This window comes from Schistocerca serialis, chromosome 2 (genome assembly GCF_023864345.2).
Source record: "Schistocerca serialis cubense isolate TAMUIC-IGC-003099 chromosome 2, iqSchSeri2.2, whole genome shotgun sequence".
Classification (NCBI taxonomy): Eukaryota; Metazoa; Arthropoda; class Insecta; order Orthoptera; family Acrididae; genus Schistocerca; species Schistocerca serialis.
In genome coordinates this window covers 490,525,019-490,546,164 of record NC_064639.1, presented here as the reverse complement: position 1 = coordinate 490,546,164, position 21,146 = coordinate 490,525,019, and the positions used below count along the sequence as shown (strand labels likewise).

At 44.2% G+C, this 21,146-nt stretch overlaps 1 protein-coding gene across 1 annotated transcript in view; it reads right to left on the bottom strand.

Moving 5' to 3' along the window:
* LOC126456117 (uncharacterized) overlaps positions 1-20,660 on the bottom strand; it is a 117,234-nt gene extending 96,574 nt beyond the window's left edge. Inside the window, exons 1-2 of the mRNA XM_050091870.1 lie at positions 19,833-20,660; positions 5,163-5,509 (exon numbers count right to left, since the gene is read on the bottom strand). Coding sequence (XP_049947827.1) covers positions 5,163-5,509; positions 19,833-20,660 — 1,175 coding nt within the window. The remainder of the gene's footprint in view (positions 1-5,162; positions 5,510-19,832) is intronic.
* Positions 20,661-21,146: the final 486 nt, after the last annotated feature.

Below are 21,146 nucleotides of genomic sequence, written 5' to 3'. Positions count from 1 at the left end.
ATGGTTATGAATAAACACCAACTATTCGTAGAGGTCCAGTGTGTGCTGTAATTATCGTATGGCAGCGAAATGTGGTAGACATTCTAACGCGTTAATGCGGAACCAATTTACGCTGGAAAAAAATTAGTTCCAGTTTCCGTCGCCAGGTCCTAATCTGGCGCCGTGAATGCAAGAAAGACGTGTAGAAATGTTTCCATATGAAACGGATTGGGAACTGGACATAGGCACTACAGGTCACACAAGTGAAAAAAGCATAATGTTGACGTTATTAGAAACCGCCGCTTACACAGTTTGTTCAGTGTGAGCACCGCAGACGTCGACGACATGCTGTACAGCGCCAGATTTGTACCTAATGGTCAAAATTGGAATTAATTTTTTCCTGCGTAAATCGGTTCCGCATTAACGCATTAGAATATCTACCAAGTTCAGCTGCCATACGAGAATTACAAGCCACACTGGTCCTCTGTGGTAAGTTGCACTTTATTCATAACCACCCGGTACCTAAATAAAAAAGCAGAAGTCTTTCCTGAGTACTTCATGAATATTTCCATCAACATCCACGTTAGCGCCTGAACATGTCTTCTACAGTGAGGCCAGTAGTTTGCTAACAGTTCAGCAAGTACCTACTAGATCTATAGCAAAATCCGTCTCTGATGAGCTCGATGTTGGCGGAACATTAAACCATAATCTTCCTTCCTTCTATAGCAAAAGCAGATAAGTAAAAAATAATGGTACATGTTCAGTAGGACACGGCAGTCAGCCGTATTCGAGCTCCTGGTGAGTACTTCGCTACTGCAGGGGACGCTCGCTCCCTCCTCTGAAACATTGTTCTCACAGTACAGCGGAAGAACCGCTAGTATAAGGAAAAGTCGCGGTATCTCATACGGCGAGTAATCTCTGATGCGAGTGGCCTTGGCCACTGTTAATGTGGGTTAGCAAGGTGCCAACTTATCAGTCAGCCTGGCGTTATCTGCTAAGTAATGACCGCTCGGACTTGGCAGACTTAGCAGAACGGTCGTTGACCGTATCCTGTTACCGGTGGTTTATTGTCTCTCACGCTCCGCGTTTCACATTTCAGTGAAGCCCAGGTCATCGGTAATATTACACTACTTCACAGTTACTTGGAAACAGAGACATTGTCGGACAGGCTAATCACAAACGACGATAGACATTAAACGCAGTACACATGCAATGAAGATGGAGTGGTATATTTATAACGAAAACTGGTACTGGTTTCACCACATGGGAAAGTAGGATAATAGAAATAAATAACGCTGATGTTTAACGCAGGTCAGACTCCCAACATAAAAGTCGATATCATACTCTCATTAGGGAATATGCCCTCTTCGGGCAGTAATGATCATTTGGCATCTGTTATTTATGCTGGTTATAAAACTGCTACGGAACTCCGTTAACTGCCACAAGGATATTGTCCCCTTCCTCTTGTTTGAGGAGAGGGTGGGTGTTTGTTGAGAAAATCGCCTGCCAAGAGCATACCTGGCATTCTCTATAAGGTTTTGGTCCGGGGAGTACGCAGGCCATTCCATACGTTCAGCATCTTTACTTTCCAGTGTGTCCGACACCTCAGCGATCATGTCTGGGCCCACATTGTCGTCCGTAACAGAAAGTCGAGACCTACTGCTCCCCTAAAAAGACTGACACGATCCACAATAATCTGCGTGCAATAGCGTTGTGCTTTAATGGTTCCTAGCGCAAAGATACACTGTGACGTTCGGCCATTCTACATAATGCGTGCTCATACCAGAACGCTTAGACAATATCTACGGTGGCTCATGAACATTCTGAGGTGCATATTGTGTTCCCCTTTCATTCCACACTAACTTGAGGCCAGAATAACTTGTCACAGTGAAGCGAGAATCGTCGGAGTACATCACTATGGAGCAATGTATCTAAAGACAACCAACACGCTCCGTACACCAACGAGCTCTTTGCGACAAAGCTGTTATTGACGTGGGACCCATTTAACGGGCTTCCGAACATAAAATCAGTCTGACCTAACCCCTAACAATGATCCTGCTAGAGAAACTTATACCGATAGCGGTTGTAAAATTTCCAACGATCCGCCCAGGACTGAGATGTCTTACCTTACGCCACTAGGACTACGTATCGATTATCTTGCGATGTGGTGGTCCGCCTACATCACCGCCATGCTTTCGCATAGCATTTCCGCCTTCAGCAGCATTTTTTTAATACCGAGGCAACAGTTTTGGACAGTGGCTGCTGATAAAATATCGATATATCTACTCGTTTTGCAAATCAAACTGCCTTTTCCTGCTGCTATTTATTTCATTTAATCCATACGCGTTTCGCCTTCTATTATTTTAAGGCATCATCAGTGGGAGCTATAATGATACAGTTTTTTTAGTTATAGTTATCAAACAGTTCACTTCGTGATTTTTTGTAAAAATCTATAACTAACAAAACTGTATCATTATAGATCCCACTGATGATGCCTTAAAACAGTAGAAGATGAAACGCGTATGGATTAAATAAAATAAATAGCAGCAGGAAAAGGCAGTTTGATTTGCAAAACAAGTATTTATATGCTTGCTGTGGAGGATGGCCACACAAACAAACTTGTTATTGATGTATCTACTTACCTTCCCCTAAAATATCGATACATGTCGGCGATATCTTCTCGCCTCGTATATCGATATATCGATTGCCGTAGTTTCATTTCTTTTTTTTTTTTTTTTTTTTTTTTTTTTTTTTTTTTGCAGTTGTCGATAAATTTTAGAAGTTGTTATTGTGAAATTGTAGTAAAACATAATTTTACTTTCACTGTGTGATGGAGCCTTCCTGCTTTATGAGCTTTTATCACGTCCAGTCTTTCTCTTTGACTGTGTGAAGCAAGCATAAATGGCATAAAGAAGAAACTCGATTGCGATGGAGTGGGCGGGGGGGGGGGGGGGGGGGGGGTTGGCGGTGTGAATGCAATAACGAGATATTCGATGTGAAGAAGTAGCACTACAGTTACTTTAACAATTTTTAATGCAACTAGTGTGCTATTTCATCACATCGGAATTCTTCAAACACCTTTACTGAAATTGATGAACAAAAATCTAAATGACAAGATTGCGGGCGGAGACGTGCGAGGGGAAATGCTGACGCAACCGATGCTGGGCGCCACCAACAGAAACTGCAGCGTTTAGCTCCACCACGCAATTTTGACACTACAGCTGCTAGGTAGCTGACGTTTGCAGAAATGAAAAAAAAAAGCAGGGAATTCGACATAAAGTGTTTCAGATAAATCCGTTATGTGACGAAAGCGAACGACAGACCTGTCGGACATATTTTACTGTGCCACCTACCTACAGTTACCGTTGCTAGCAAAGTGGTTATCGCCCAGCGTGAACGTGCATCGTTTTCCTCAGTTGTTGCTCTCGGGGAATAAGCAGGCTGCTCGCTTGTTGGTGTACAGAATATATAATAATAAACAAATACGTAAATATACAGCTCTAAAACTGACTGTGTATTTACAATGTGCAGCCGATACTTTTTTGGCTCGCACGTCGATATATATCCGCCGCTATGTCGACAAGTTTTTCAATATATCGATGGTCCTAATGATATCTTTTTAAATATCGATATATTGGATTCCCGATATTTTTAAAAATATCAACAGTCCAATTTTGGACACACACATCACTGTGGCTACAGTAGTGATACTTTGAGCGGCTTTGAATCGTCCAACTGCTCCTCCACGAGCGTAAATACTACAATGATGTCTTGGATACATGTTGCAGTATGACACGGAATGACGCACTAACCGATTCCACAACAACCTTCGTCAAACCCTGTACTGCATGAAGGACTGAATGCACAAAGAGCGTTCGTGCATGAGCTTCGCAATAATGAATGCGTTCTGCCTTCTACATTTCCTTTTACTAACACTGATTGGGCTTCCCGTAGCAATATAAATTACCATAACAGTCAGCAGCCTAAACTGATAGTGTCCTCAGTCGTAAATGATCTATCATCTCAGGTACACTTATGCACTTGATTATGAACTGCAAATGACACAAATCTTCATATTACCATAACATTGCACTGACAATAGAAACACACTACGGAAACACAATGAAGCCACAGGGATTCAATATTCACCTGCTTTGCAGTTCCTCAATATATGTGCAAAGTCCGTCTGTCAGACACCATAAGATGCTTGTCGAGCATAGCTGTTAAGTAACAACTGGTAATACCTCCTTAGCAAATGTCAGTTGTTCCTAGTAATTTTCAAACAATGTATTTTCACATAGCGATGTTCTAAATGAAAAAATGCATGTGTCATTATGACATGACCGAGGTAATAACAACGCTTTTGTAAAACAGTGAAAGAAATTCAAGAGTTACTTAAAGAGTACAGAGATTAACTTTTTTTACTGTTATCAGTTATTTCGGGATTATATGAAAACACAAAGAAACGTTAACGAAACAAGAACAAACACAATGATGGAAAAGAAAGAAACGCGAGTCACAGCATCCTCAACATTCCCTACATTAGCGATTCATATCCTGAGCGTCGTGGATACCATGTCCTATCAGCAGATGAACTCCACAGCAAGTAGGTAATTAATTACTGTACCGTAACTTAAGAAAATATTTCATAACAGACTGCGTCTAATCATTTTTCGATTAACCTAATGAAAAACAGTAATATGAGCTCTAGATTGCACATTGGCAATTCGAAAAATAAGGACAAAAGGGAAAAATATATTTCTTGTGATAAATAATGATATATAGATTACCATAACAGTCAGCAGCCTAAGCTGATAGTGTCCTCAGTCGTAAATGATCTTTCATCTCAGGTACACTTGTGCACTTGATTATGAACTGCAAATGACACAAATCTTCACATTACCATAACATTGCACTGACAATAGAAACACACTACGGAAACACAATGAAGCCACAGGGATTCAATATTCATCTGCTTTGCAGTTCCTCAATATGTGTGCAAAGTCCGTCTGTCAGACACCATAAGATGCTTGTCGAGCATAGCTGTCGTAGGTGTAGATCTACGAAGTCTTTCATACTTTTGGCTATTCAAACTGAATCTGTCAACATGAATGTTGAGCCAAAAGTGTTTGTAATACTTCCATCAAAGAAGTCCCCGCTTCTCAAATAGAGGCGTCAGGTACTCAGCAAATGCCAGATACTTTGGATTCGTGAAACACTTGCGTAACAGCCTGTCAATGTTGCAGGATTTACTAAGCTCCAAGTAGACTGCCTCTAGGTTCAGCATGGCAGGCAGCAGGTTGTAGGTGCAGAAGACCCCTACCGGTGCCAGCTGCTTCATCTCTCTCCTCAGCTGCTCCAGTGGGTAGGCATCGGCCTGTTGCTGCAGCCCCAGGGCGCGCAGTGTGTGCTGCAGGGTGCTGTGGTACTCGGACAGCAGCAGGTCTGTGTGCTGCTGCAACACCTCGAGGCTGGCGCTCGTGTGCAGAAAGTACTGCAGGTCCTCCGCTGGAGATCCGATGTGGGCTCCCTGAAAAAGCACAGTTTTTCTTAAATTGATCGTATGTTTTTGAACATGGGCTTGAGTGTCGGGATGTATGTCCCAACTGTCGTGTGGTTTCAAGTGGCCTTAATCAGTGTGGCATATTTACACATCCTGATAAAGACTCTTTACAACAGAGGCCGAAATGTTGGTCCATAAGCACAACATGACAATATGGTAATATACTCAGAAAAGTTTTAGTGAATCGTCTGCATGTTTTTTAATTACACCTGTAATGCCACTTCCTCGTAGGAGAAATAAAAATCAAAAATTAGCTCCCAATACCCCAAAGATTTCTCTCCAAGTCCCAAATTCTCAGAAAAGTGAATAAGCGAACGAAGTTCCATTTATCACTATTATTAGCACAATAACAAGTAATTAAATTAAATCAGGAATCTAAGACTTGACAATTTAGCAATCTACGAAGGAAAGATTAAATTTCAGTAAAATTAGAATCAAAATCATAATAAATTGCAAAATTAGCATAAATTAGCATTCGCAAAGTAGAACCAACGATCCCAAAGAATACTCCGTGTGAGTACTCTTTGGGAATCGTGAGTAATGACAAAGTATAATTCAATGCATTGTCACTACGTTACGAGAGTTAGCCGAAGCAGGTCATATATTTGAATGCTCGTACATTTAGGCGCTCTTAGATTTTTTTTGAGATTGAATAATTGCGATCAATTATGACGCAGTAATACGATCTTCTGACATCAAATATCACGGCATTAGAATTCGAACGGAGGACTGTTATCTACTAGAATGAAGTAAACTTTTAACTTGATAATTGAACTAAACATTACTTCGACAGTGATTTAGGCAACGAACACTGACAGACAATTTTCATTCATAATAGCCAGTGCTTTATGGAACCTCAGTGATAGGTCCGAAGCATATAAGTTAAATCCCCCCAACACCTGGGAAAGTTTTCTCCTCAAGGCTCGGTTAAGAAGTGACTGATATTGTGCAATAAAACACCCTCTCGTGCCAAGTCGTACATTTGTGATTTAAAATTCTATCAAATTATTGACATGAAACTCCCGAGTAAAAATTACGCGCAGCGATAATATTTGACTGTAGCGCTCGGCGCTCGTGTAGGATCTTTGACTCAAATAACAAGCCCACTGTTACGGTTTCTTAGATACTTGAAATTACGACCAGCTTGTAGGGAATTTGTTGTGGATGTGACTGTATTGGTTTTATCATTAATATTTCATCATTAATCAGTTAAACATCGATTACGAACTATTAATTACGGTTCTTGGTGAAGTAAATATCTCACGCACGTCTACCGACTGTCGCCGAGTTTTAGCCGGGGCCAAGTACAAATCAAACCAAATCATCAAGAAGAAGAGGTGTTATACACTGACGGAAAAAGATCTGTACATCAAGAAATAATTAATGTAGAGTAATGAAATTTCGGGCATATGTCGCAAATGTGAAATGCTGGTACTTTAATAACCGGTGTAGCCATTAGAATGTTGAACGCAAGCATATAAACATACATTCATTGCGTCGTACGGTGCCGAATATCACATTGTGGGATGGAGTTCCATGCTTGTTGCACTTGGACAGTCAATAGAGGGATGACGCTGGAGTTATCCTCCGATGTTGTCCCACACTTGCTCGATTGGAGACATACCTGGTGATCGTGGAGGCCAAGGCAACATGTCGACACACTGTAGAGCACGCTGGATTACAACAGCAGTGTGTGGACGAGCGTTATCCTGTTGGAAAGCACCCCCTGGTAAACTGTTCACGAATGGCAGGTCTAATCGCCAGACTGACGTACACAGTTGCAGTCAGGGTGCTTGCGATAACCACATTGCTCCTGTTGAGCATACGAAATAGGACCCCAGACTATAGCTCCAGGAGTAAGTCCAGTGTGTTCAGGCCCAGACAAGCTGGTTGCATGTTTCCATCTGTCCTCCTTGTAACCAATACAAGGCCATCACTGACACCAAAACAGAAACGGCTTCCATCAGAAAACACAACTGAGCTCCACTGTGCTCTCCAATGAGCTCTTGCTTGACACCTCGAAAATCGCAAATGGCGATGGTTTGGGATCAATGGTATGTCCTTTACAAGACGTCTGGCTCGGAGCTGTCCCTGAAGTAACCAATTAAAACAGGTCGTTGTGTCACTGTGCTGCCAACTGATGCTCGAATTGCTGCTGTAGGCGCAGTACTATGCGCCACGTGACCGTCTGGAGTCGGGTGTTCTTGTGACCGTACCTCTCCATGAAGACCGCTGCCAGCAATCATGTACAGCGACTAGATTCCTACGAAGTCTTTCTGTAATATCGCGGAAGGAACATCCAGCTTCTCGTTGGACTGTTACACGATCTCCTTTTAACTCAGTGAATTGTTGATAATGGCGTCTGTGTCGCCTTAAAGACATTCTTGACTTAACATCAACTCACCACATCCAATCTCAAAGTTAGCTAATGCTCACGACCGTTCAGCGCGTTTACAAAGCAAACCCGATTTGCATGCCGATTGAAGTGCTACGAGCGCCACTACCACGCGGCTGGCGCTAAATTTGAATAGGCGTCATCATTCAGATGGTGAAACATGCCTACCAACTTTCGTTTATCTCACACGATTCCTTCTTGGTGTTGGATCTTTTCAGTTGCTGTATAACTGTCATACCACCAGAATCTGTATACTACATCAAAGTGCATTACTTGGCTTATTAAGAAGGTATACACTTCTCTTCTTCTAAATGGAGCGAAACCGTTAGTTGCAAAACATTGCATTCGAGAGAACGCCAGTTCAAAACCGGTGGTTTTCTTAACTGCCTTAAAGAAAACGCGAAGATGGTTCCCTCATTCTGAACTACTACGCGATATACACTCCTGGAAATGGAAAAAAGAACACATTGACACCGGTGTGTCAGACCCACCATACTTGCTCCGGACACTGCGAGAGGGCTGTACAAGCAATGATCACACGCACGGCACAGCGGACACACCAGGAACCGCGGTGTTGGCCGTCGAATGGCGCTAGCTGCGCAGCATTTGTGCACCGCCGCCGTCAGTGTCAGCCAGTTTGCCGTGGCATACGGAGCTCCATCGCAGTCTTTAACACTGGTAGCATGCCGCGACAGCGTGGACGTGAATCGTATGTGCAGTTGACAGACTTTGAGCGAGGGCGTATAGTGGGCATGCGGGAGGCCGGGTGGACGTATCGCCGAATTGCTCAACACGTGGGGCGTGAGGTATCCACAGTACATCGATGTTGTCGCCAGTGGTCGGCGGAAGGTGCACGTGCCCGTCGACCTGGGACCGGACCGCAGCGACGCACGGATGCACGCCAAGACCGTAGGATCCTACGCAGTGCCGTAGGGGACCGCACCGCCACTTCCCAGCAAATTAAGGACACTGTTGCTCCTGGGGTATCGGCGAGGACCATTCGCAACCGTCTCCATGAAGCTGGGCTACAGTCCCGCACACCGTTAGGCCGTCTTCCGCTCACGCCCCAACATCGTGCAGCCCGCCTCCAGTGGTGTCGCGACAGGCGTGAATGGAGGGACGAATGGAGACGTGTCGTCTTCAGCGATGAGAGTCGCTTCTGCCTTGGTGCCAATGATGGTCGTATGCGTGTTTGGCGCCGTGCAGGTGAGCGCCACAATCAGGACTGCATACGACCGAGGCACACAGGGCCAACACCCGGCATCATGGTGTGGGGAGCGATCTCCTACACTGGCCGTACACCACTGGTGATCGTCGAGGGGACACTGAATAGTGCACGGTACATCCAAACCGTCATCGAACCCATCGTTCTACCATTCCTAGACCGGCAAGGGAACTTGCTGTTCCAACAGGACAATGCACGTCCGCATGTATCCCGTGCCACCCAACGTGCTCTGGAAGGTGTAAGTCAACTACCCTGGCCAGCAAGATCTCCGGATCTGTCCCCCATTGAGCATGTTTGGGACTGGATGAAGCGTCGTCTCACGCGGTCTGCACGTCCAGCACGAACGCTGGTCCAACTGAGGCGCCAGGTGGAAATGGCATGGCAAGCCGTTCCACAGGACTACATCCAGCATCTCTACGATCGTCTCCATGGGAGAATAGCAGCCTGCATTGCTGCGAAAGGTGGATATACACTGTACTAGTGCCGACATTGTGCATGCTCTGTTGCCTGTGTCTATGTGCCTGTGGTTCTGTCAGTGTGATCATGTGATGTATCTGACCCCAGGAATGTGTCAATAAAGTTTCCCCTTCCTGGGACAATGAATTCACGGTGTTCTTATTTCAATTTCCAGGAGTGTATAATGAACTCGTCTTCGCAAACGCATGCGTGTGCCGTTTCGAGTCCTGATGATGGAATAAATTACCATCACCAGTAGCACCAGGGGAGAAGAGGACAGGTGGCGGCGTTAAGTTTCTGATAACCAGATCTGGCGCCAGTGTCCTGGATTTAATTTCAAATACATAAAGTGTATTCGCAGTTGCGAATATGGACAACCATCAGTCGTATAAGGGATTTACGGCAATGAAAATTTGTGCCAGACCGGGACTCGAACACGGATTTGCCGCTTGTCGCGCGCGGTCGCCTTATTGTTTGCTATCCGAGCACGACCCACGACCAGACACAGACTTTCATATCTACTAGAACCCGTACTCGTACATCCATTATGTATATTACCGTACAGGGGAGACATTTCACTTGAAAGCTGTTTGCCAGGTGTCGGGGGATAAATACGATATTGCAGTCCCTATATTGTTTCGAATTACACTACTGGCCATTAAAATTGCTACACCACGAAGATGACGTGCTACAGACGCGAAATTTAACCGTAGGAAGAAGATGCTGTGATATGCAAACGATTAGCTATTCAGAGCAAGTCGTTAAGTATTTTTACCCAGCTATTTGTTAAAAATAGCCACAATGATTTTGATTGATATTAACAATTTTGGTAGGTACTATTACAAAAGAGCATGTAAGGCATTAAATGACTGAAAGCATACAATGAGACATTAATTAAAATATAAACTCTAAAAGTTTTTGTGACTGACTGCTTGAAGTCACTGATACGTGTAATCAAGATAAAAGAATATATTGGTAAAAATTGTGAAGTGTATCTTAAAATATTCTCGCAGATGAGAAGAAAAGGACTTCCTGGACTGTACAGGGCAAAAAAAGTTCTATTGCTGCATATATATGAAAAAGACCACTTTAAATCAACACCAAAGATGCTTCGAAATTAAGAGAAGCGAAACATGCCTGACAAACAATCAAACAGCCTTCTACTTAGTCACGGAGACCGTATTTATACTGTAAGAAGTTACCGATACCATAAAACTTTATGACAGCCCTCAAACGTTCGATTCTCTACCTCTGCTCGTAGCCACCATTGCCACAATCCTTCAAGTTCCTTATGCAAAACTACTTAGGAAGCGATGGAGCTGCTTACCTTGTCGCTCTTCACGTTTCCAACTCAAATAGTTATAATGCTTCTTCATTTGCAACGCTCCTCTTAATACAGTGGAGTCGGAGTATTTTGCCAAGAGGATAATTTAGATGTCACCGTATTTTATTACGCGATCATGATGCGCTAATTATATTTCCTGAATATGATTTTAATGAATTTTGTCACTACACTCAAGATTTCCTGCGTATTTATGGATATAGCCAGACACTTTGAGTGCATTCTCTTTATTCTCGATCGACCAGAGACTGTCACTTACAAAGGAACCTCCCCATCGCACCCCCCTCAGATTTAGTTATAAGTTGGCACAGTGGATAGGCCTTGAAAAACTGAACACAGATCAATCGAGAAAACAGGAAGAAGTTGTGTGGAACTGTGAAAAAATAAGCAAAATATACAAACTGAGTAGTTCATGCGCAAGATAGGCAACATCAAGGAAAAGTCTGAGCTCAGGAGCGCCGTGGTCCCGTGGTTAGTGTGAGCAGTTGCGGAACGAGAGGTCCTTGGTTCAAGCCTTCCTACGAGCGACAATTTTTTTTATTTTCAGACAATTATCAAAGTTCAGGCACTCACACATAATCAACTTCGTTCTCCAAAATTCCAGGACATGTTCAGATTTGCTTGGACATATAGAGGATTTGACGGTCTACACAAGGAAAAATTAGAAAACCGTTAAAAACATATGTTTTGACAGAGCATAGGGAACCATCTGCGACAGTGAAACTGTTGCATTCATTTGTTGCAGTATAGTGACACACTCTTATGTATTCATCACTTTTTTGGGAGTGATTATCACATCCACGAGAAAACCTAAATCGGGCAAGGTAAAACCCATTCGCCAAGTGTACAAGTTAGGTGGGTCGACAACATATTCCTGTCATGTGACGCACATGCCGTCACCAGTGTCGTATAGAATATATCAGACATGTTTTCCTGTGGAGGAATCGGTTGACCTACGACCTTGCGATCAAATGTTTTCGATTCCCATTGGAGAGGCACGTCCTTTCGTCTACTAATCGCACGGTTTTGCGGTGCGGTAGCAAAACACAGACACTAAACTTATTACAGTGAACAGAGACGTCAATGAACGAACGGACAGATCATAACTTTTCGAAAATAAAATTTTCGCTCGAGGGAAGACTTGAACCAAGGACCTCTCGTTCCGTAGCTGCTCACGCTAACCACGGGACCACGGCGCTCCTTGATGTTGCCTATCTTCCACATGGACTACTCAGTTTGTATATTTTGCTAATTTTTGTCATAGCTCCACACAACTTCTTCCTGTTTTCTCGATTGATCTGTGTTCCGTTTTTCAAGGACTATCCCCTGTGACAACTTATAACTAAATCTGAGGGGGGGGTGCGATGGGGAGGTTCCCTTGTTAGCATTTTGGTGGGCGTTACGTAAACCCTCTAGCCCCATTCGTTAACCAGCTATGAGATCTCCTTGATATTGGCAGAAAATATTTCGGCGTAAAGTCAAGCGCCGGCACGACGATCAAGGACGGGAGAACAGAGAGGGCTTTGAGACGACTTCAGCCAATTGTACGCTGACGGACCCCTCTCTCGGACGACACCGAGACAGGAGAGGCATCTGCACGAAGAGAATATAAGCTCTGCGCTGCCTAGCCATGGCCCGAGTTGAAGACGAGCCGTCCTCCGAATGCTACAGCAGTGACTTACGAACTGTATTGTTTTTCTTGCGTTGGAATTGTATGTACCGAAGGCCACTGATTATTTGAATGTAGACTTTTGCTTACGACACACCTTTGTGAATACAAAAGTTAAGCACTGTAATTTATCTTTTGTAATAAACTCCATTAATACGATTTGCTTGAATTGTCAAGCGATCCAAGAAAGCAGTTTTCTTGGGCATCCTATGTCAGACGAGTGGGCATAACACAACAGAAAAGACACAAGAAAATCGTCTGTATAACATTTGCCAATAATCGCAACAGCTTCTTAAAAAATACAGATTTTTTGTCTTCTTCCATAGCCAGTTTTGAGTGCATACTTTAGCAATTTCTTAGTAGTGTAAGTCACTGGGGAGAGGAAGAACGTTAATCAGCTTAAATAAGTTGGGATGATAAAACAAAATTTACGGCATTAGATCGATATTTTTTTCAGTTACTGGATAGTATTGTATTCACGACAACGTGTCTTAGTAACAATAACTGAATTCTATGAGATTAGTGGGGACCAGCTCTATTCTTTTACTCCCGTGTACAACTGGTTTTTACAGATCACTGTAGCCATTTATTTCAAATTAAAGACATTTTTCTCGTACCTATTGAGTTCTTACTCAATCCAGAGGTTTCCTCCATCTTGCTTTGCATCATTTAACTTTTGAAGCTGGCATGCCACTGCTCATTCACATAACGTACTCATACTAAATGTTTCTATTATTCCGAATTTTTTTCTTAGGCTATTAATGAAAACGTCTTTGCTAATAATGCTCATCTGATTGATCTCTTAAATCCTTTCATTATTCCAAGAAATCTGATTTTTGTTTCCTGACTCTGGTTTCCTGTGTCTTTCTCAGTAAAATAGGTTTTTAAAAATTCTTTATGGTTTGTTTTGTGTTTTATTTTTTCATTTCAAAAAAATGGTTCAAATGGCTCTGAGCACTATGGGACTCAACTGCTGAGGTCATAAGTCCCCTAGAACTTAGAACTACGTAAACCTAACTAACCTAAGGACAACACACACATCCATGCCCGAGGCAGGATTCGAACCTGCGACCGTAGCGGTCGCGCGGTTCCAGACTGTAGCGCCAGAACCGCTCGACCACCAGCGGCCGGCTTTTTTTTTTCTCATTTCACTTTTCTCATTTGACGAATACTTCCAAAATGTGATGATTCTTTTAATATTTGTGTTCTTTATATATTTATTTGTGTGTACTTTTATGTGTATGCTCTTCCTATTTTGCCTTGTAATTAATGTTACAGCCTAAATATGTAAGGACTTCACAAAGTAGTTACGCATGTCATTCCACACTAAGACCATTGCGCAAGAAGAGTAGCGAATTGTCAGAAAAAAAAGTACATCTTCCAGGTTTTCTGCAGAGAGAATTCTGCCGCAGTACGCTTGCCAGGTGCATCACAGTGTGCAATTGAAATGGCGTCGCAACAGGAAACGTACTGCGAAAAAAATGTTCAAATGTGTGCGAATTTCTAAGGGACCAAACTGCTGAGGTCATCGGTTCCTAGACTTACACATTACTTTAACAACACACACACACACACACACACACACACACACACACACACACACACACACACAATGCCCGAGGGTGGACTCGAGACATGACTATTGTGAATTTACTCATATGTTCATGGTGACAGCTCTTTTCAAGAATTTTTATAAGTGTATCCCCAGTAATAAAGAATGGAAACAAAAGATAGATATCAAATATTCTCCTTTTAACATAGACATCACTGAACACAAGATTCTGTCTTGCACTGTGATACTAAGGGACTGCTCTTTCCTTTAAGAAAAGCCTGACAATTTGAAGTTCACTCTGCTATTGAAGATACACTTCTTGAAACAATATTAAAAATGTTATGAGAGGTAAGGAAATGAAAAACAACCAAGTGCATTACATGTAAGAATGTGAGCAAAAGGCTGAGGCTCTCTTTACTTGCCATTTTCAATCTCTCTACAGCTTTTCCACGTAGAAATCACCAACTGCAAGTCTCATTATTGCTGTCTGTTACTAACAAAGTGCTTTTCTATTTAGAAAACCTGACAATTTGATGTTCATTCTGGTACTGAAGATAAACAAGCCCGTATATGTAATCGGTATTTCTTTATGAACCTTTATGCTGTTTACAAGAATATATATAATTTGGTCTTTGGTTCGAATTATAGTTCGCTCCTTTCTGTATGACGGACAGAAGATCGTTAGCGTCAGGCGCGTCTGTACGGAGGTGTCCGTGGACTGCTGCGTCGGCTATGGGCCGCTTAGTGTGACGTCACTAACACTGCTGGACGGCCTTGTTATCCCGGGGGTGTCGCTCAAACTGCGGGGCTACTCGGCGCGGCCGTCTGCGAACTTAAAGTATGTGGGACAGTATGATTCTGATGGTAAAACATTCTGTCGTATTATGAATTGAAGGTAATGTCACGTCAACTTGTACTGAAACTGTTGCAAGAATGTGATCAAAGCCGCACAGACGTGGTTGATGTTGACCCGCCATTCAGTCTGTTTCTTGCATCATGTGATTTCTACCTTTTCGAAAAGCTGAAAGAATTTCTGCCGATAAAAGAGATCTTTCAACTATGATGTTCAAACAGTGGTTGTCGAATGGTTCCGTGACAACAAATCGGATTTCTGTCGTCGAAGAACTGAACGATTGGTAGACTGTTTGTAGTTTAGACAGTCTTTGTGACTATGTTGAAAAGTAGTGTCACCTATCTGTGTCACTTTGATATGTAGTGCAGCTTTCAATAAAAGTTACTTGACCTGCTGTAATAATGTCTAACTTACTTTTTGAAGCCCCCTCGTAACTGAAGTATTTATCGTGCATAGCTCATCAGCTCCTCATATAAATAAATAAATAAAAAAGAAAGAGAGAGGGACTAAATCCGTCCAAACAGGCCTCGAAAGGTCCAAAGGTACTGGCCGACCGCCGTGTCATCCTGAGCCAATAGGTATGTGGACAGCACTCCGCTCTCCTGGCCGTTGTCAGTTTTCGTAACGAGAGACGCTACTTCTCAGTCAAGTAGCTCCTCGATTGGCCTAACAGGGCTGAGTGCACCCCGCTTGCGAGCAGCGCTTAGCAGACTCGGATGGCTAGCAAGGCCCGACAATGCTAATCTTCGTTTATCTGACGGGAAGCAGTGTTACCACTGCGACAAGGCTGTTTGTTTCTCAATTGAGAATTGGTAGAATGCCAGAACACTCTTCGAGTATTAATAGAATTCTACTAGTATTACGGTCTAAGGCGCTGCAGTCATGGACTGTGTGGCTGGTCCCGGCGGAGGTTCGAGTCCTCTCTCGGGCATGGGTGAGTGTGTTTGTCCTTAGGATGATTTAGGTTAAGTAGTGTGTAAGCTTAGGGACTGATGACCTTAGCAGTTAAGTCCCGTAAGATTTCACACACATCTGAACATTTTTACTAGTCTTAAGCTGAAATGAAACAAGGAAAAAAAAATGGTTCACATGGCTCTGAGCACTATGGGACTTAACTACTGCGGTCATCAGTCCCCTAGAACTTAGAACTACTTAAACCTAACTAACCTAAGGACATCACACACATCCATGCCAGAGGCAGGATTCGAACCTTCGACCGTAGCAGTCGCGCGGTTCCGGACTGCGCGCCTAGAATCGCTAGACCACCGCGGCCGGCAACAGGGAAAACACAGAAAACATGTTTGTGTAAGTATTTGAATCCAGCTCATCCCAGATACCAATATTGTGGAAAAAAAATTCAAAAGTTTTTCAGTATGTTTCCAGATTAAAGTATTGTCTTGCACATAACTGCATTTGCCTTCTGACAATGCTTTGTGAATGTTAAATACATGAAGAGGAGCTGCGAAAGGAAATAATACACTGAAGCGCCAAAGAAACTGGTATAGACATGGGTATCCAAATACAGGGATATGTAAATAGGCAGAAAAAGGCGTTGCGGTCGGCAACGCCATATAAGACAACAAGTGTCTGGCGAAGTTGTCAGATCGATTACTGCTGCTACAATGGAAGGTTATCCAGATTTAAGTGAGCTTGAACTAGGTGTTATAGTCGGTGCACGAGCGATGAAGTGGGGAGCTTACCGTACGACGATTTCAATAGTGTGCCGTGGATATCAGGAATCCGGTAGAACATCAAATCTCCGACATCGCTGCGGCCGGAAAAAGATCCTGCAAGAACGGGAACAACGACTCAGGAGAATCGTTCAGTGTGACGGAAGTGCTACCCTTCCGCAAATTGCAGTAGATTTCAATGCTGGGCCGTCAACAAGTGTCAGTGTGCGAACCATTCAACGAAACATTATCGACATGGTTTTTCGGAGCCAATGTACCCTCGATAACTGCACGACACAAAGCTTTACGCCTCGCCTGGGCCCGTCAACACCGACATTGGACTGTTGATGACTGGAAACATGTTGCCTGGTCCCTAAGCTTACACACTACTTAACCTAAATTATCCTAAGGTCAAACACACACACCCATGCCCGAGGGAGGACTCGAACCTCCGCCTGGACCAACTGGTCGGACGAGTCTCGTTTCAAACTGTATAAAGCAGATGGACGTGTACGGGTATGGAGACAACCTCATGAATCCATGAACCCTGCATGTCAGCAGGGGACTGTTCAAACTGGTGGAGGCTCTGTAATGGTGTGGGGCGCGTGCAGTTGGAGTGATATGGAAAACCTTGTACGTCTAGAAACGACTCTGGCATGTGACACGTACGTAACCATCCTGTCTGATCACCTGTTGCAATTCATATCTATTGTGCATTCCGACGGCCTTTGGCAGTTCCATCAGGAAATTGCGACACCCAGTACGTCCAGAAATGCTACAGAATTGTTCCATGGACACTCTTCTGCATTTAAACGGTTCCGTTGGCCACCAAACGCGCCAGACGTGAACATTATTAAGCATATCTCGGATGCTTTGCAACGTACTGTACTCTTACGGATTTATGTTCAGCGCTGCAGGATACATGGTGTCAGTTCCCTCCCGCGCTACTTCAGACGTTAGTCGAGTCCATGCCATGTCGTGTTGCGGCAATTCTGCGTGCTCACGGGGGTCCTACACGATATTATGTAGGTGAGCCGTGTATCGACTCGTGCTACACCTTGTGTTTAGATTGCATTGGTTTTCCTTTTCTTCCCCTGACATGTTTGTTTGATATGTTGTCTGTCATTAAGTGGCTGCTTGGTTGTTTTTTCTCTCTGCTATCGATGTCTCCGTTTTTGCTTCCGGGAAACTGCTATGGAGGAAGTGAGATCTTTGACCGGTGGTAACTTCGTGTGGTGGCGCAGAAGTAGGGGCGTGCGCTCGGAGAGTCTGGTGGACACGGGAGGGCAGTGTGGTTCGGCAGCGCGGACCAGGCGTGGTCGGTTGTACCGAGTCGCCACGTGATGTATGTCGGTTGTGTGTAACGAGCGGGTGGAGTGCACGGAAGGGCTCCCCGCGTGTTGGTTGTGTACTGAATCGCCCCACGAGCAGTTGCTGTTCATTTCACCTTGGTGGGACGTTAACAAGTTTCTTTAAGTCCTCCGTTTCAACACTGGAGTTTAAAAAGGAGACACCTAACATGAATAAGCAGTCACTACCCGTCAACGTTGCAGAGAAGACGTGAACTCCGGTGACGGAGCGTGTTGTCACGTGACCGTGGCGTGTTGGGTACACTGGTGCTGCGTGCGCGGTCGGATGTGTGGATCCTTGCCATCTGAGGTCGTGTACTGCCTGTTCGAGCATAATTGCAAGTTAAGTTAGTGGAAGGTTTAATCATTAAGTAATAAGTTTGCGTAACCAGTGTCTCTTCTGCCTTGTGGCCTCCGGCGATCGGGTTTCCTGTCCCCGGCACCGGTGTAATTGAAGACAGTGATCTTTCCTCCTCCTCTCGTTACTGCCCGATGGGAGGTGTAGTTTTGGCAGTTTAATTGTTCCGCTATTCTGTCGTGTGTTATGAGTAAATTCATGCTTCTTGTTGGTTGATCATGTAGTTGATCATTCAGGACTCTGGGGTGTAATGTTTCCTCGCACGAGGTTAGCTCTAATTCTGTCAGCAAGTTAAGCCATCTTATTACAAGTTTTCGCTGGCTAAAAGTCGGTGCAGTGACCAACCTGAGAGTGACAATTGTGTTTACGAGCGTCTTTAAATTGGTCAATATTCTTCCTGACCTGGGCATCCCTGAGTGAGTGTTTGTGGCCATCTTACACCGGTCCATCATATCTGTTATGTTCTAATGATATTCCAGGACACTTTTGTTTAAAAACTTTTTTAAATTCCTCCATTCCTTTATTGGCATTAATCGTGTGTTTGCTGAGACCTTTGATTTTTTTAAATGGCGGTGTTGGTAGCTTCACTACCTCACCGTACTTTATTAACAAGGTTCTGTATTTACTTTAGTAGCCTCTTTACTAATGTTCTTTAAATTTTTTAAACTGTTGTATTGCTATAAATTACTTGATTGCCGTTAGCGGCTTATTTTGAAAGGCTGCTATTGCCGTACTGCTAGCTTCAGTGTTTTTTAAAAAGAATTTTTTTTAAATTGTGGTATTGCTATAAATTACTTGATTGCCGTTAGCGGCGTGTTTTGAAAGGCTGTTATTGCCGTACTGTTAGCTTCTGTGTTTTTTTTAATTTAAACTGTTGTATTGCTACAAATGACTTGATTGCCGTTTTTTTAAAAGAAATTTTTGAACTGTTGCATTGCTGTAAATTACTTGATTGCCGTTAGCGGCCTGTTTTGAGAGGTTGTTGATTGCCGTACTGTTACTTCTATTTCTTTAAAAAAAGAATTTATTTAAAACTGTTGTATTGCTATAAATGATTTGATTGCCGTTAGCGGGGTTTATTGCCGTACTGCTACTTTCTGTAAGATATGAATAAAACATTTGTGTGTAAGAATCTCAACTCGACAGTAAACTACTAGAAATTTGGCCCCGTTTCCCAACTTGTGGTGTGGCTTGTAGTGACCATAACCACTGTGTGTGTCAGTAGGTATACCAGTTTCTTTGGTTCTTCAGTGTGTTAAGATCATATAAGAGATAATCTCATATTGGACAGTACCTGGTAAAGACCTATGGTGCTTAATTCAACCATCAGGTCGATAACTGCTGTTTTTTCCATTTATTTTATTGAATTGTCCATTCGTTAACACAGAAGCTGAAACTGAATTATAATCCCATAGTTTTACCTGGAAGTCATAAAACACGACTTGAAGTTTCGATTTGCAGTACCGGAACATCATATTGTTCTTCTGGAAATCCCCATGCAGCATGACAGTCAGCCTTCCGTTGCAGGTAGAGACAGCATCTACAGCTCGCGACAGCAAAGTGTCTGCCAGCTGGAGGAACTTGTCCCGGTGCCTCCGAAACCAGGGGTAGCGGCCAAGTACGTTGGCCATCTTGAGGACCGTGGCCTTAGCCTGCGACTGCAACAGCGGGGCCCGGCTGGCGCCGAAGGCGACGGACTCTCGCAGCAGCGGCTCCACCTGGGCGTCGCGGCGCGCAGTCGGTGTGGAGGCGGCGTGGAGGCGCGCCAGCCCGCGCAGCGCGACCACACAGTGAGCCACGTCCAGCCCGCGAGCGGAAGCAGTACTGGCGGCCTTGCGGAAGCCCGTGATCGTCAAGTCCTGCAGCAGCAGACAGCCGCCCCCGCAGACGGCCAGGCAAGCGGGCTTCAACGGCCGCCACGCCCCTCCCTCGACCGACTTGAGCGCCGCCTCCGCAGCAGGCAGCGTCCGCGAGTACAGCGCCCGCTCGCGCCGGAACAGTCCGGCGGAGCCGAGCCTTCCGCCCCCAGTCTTGCGCAGCGGCGCCTTCACTACGAGTCTGACCTCGTCGCCGCCTCGTGTGCGTCCCCGCACTCGGAGTGTCTCGCTCATGAAACCGCCTCCGCCTCGGCAAATGTCTTCTACCCTGAGGCTATCCACAGCGATGTCGAAGTCGTACCGCCTGAAGACGGTGACAAGAACTTCGCACTTCACCCCATTCGGCAACTGTGACTCGTTTTCTTGAACCATTTTGGGAGTGATTCATTCAGCAACCTGCAGACGAATATGAAAATTGAGTTTCTCCTAGTACATAAAATGTCCACACAGATTATAGGAATGCAGTTGTGTGACGTTTTTTAACAATCTCTCACACTGAGAAGGTTCACACCCAGATTTCTATGACGCTAATGCCTTATACGTCAGTCCTCAACCGTACTAATGGTCACCAATGTACAACATGCCCCAGCTGCATCGGATATGATGTTGTTGTTGTTGTGGTCTTCAGTCCTGAGACTGGCTTGATGCAGCTCTCCATGCTACCCTGTCCTGTGCAAGCTTCTTCATCTCCCAGTACCTACTGCAACCTACATCCTTCTGAATCTGCTTAGTGTATTCATCTCTTGGTCTCCCTCTACGATTTTTACCCTCCACACTGCCCTCCAATGCTAAATTTGTGATCCCTTGATGCCTCAGAACATGTCCTACTAACCGGTCCCTTCTTCTAGTCAAGTTGTA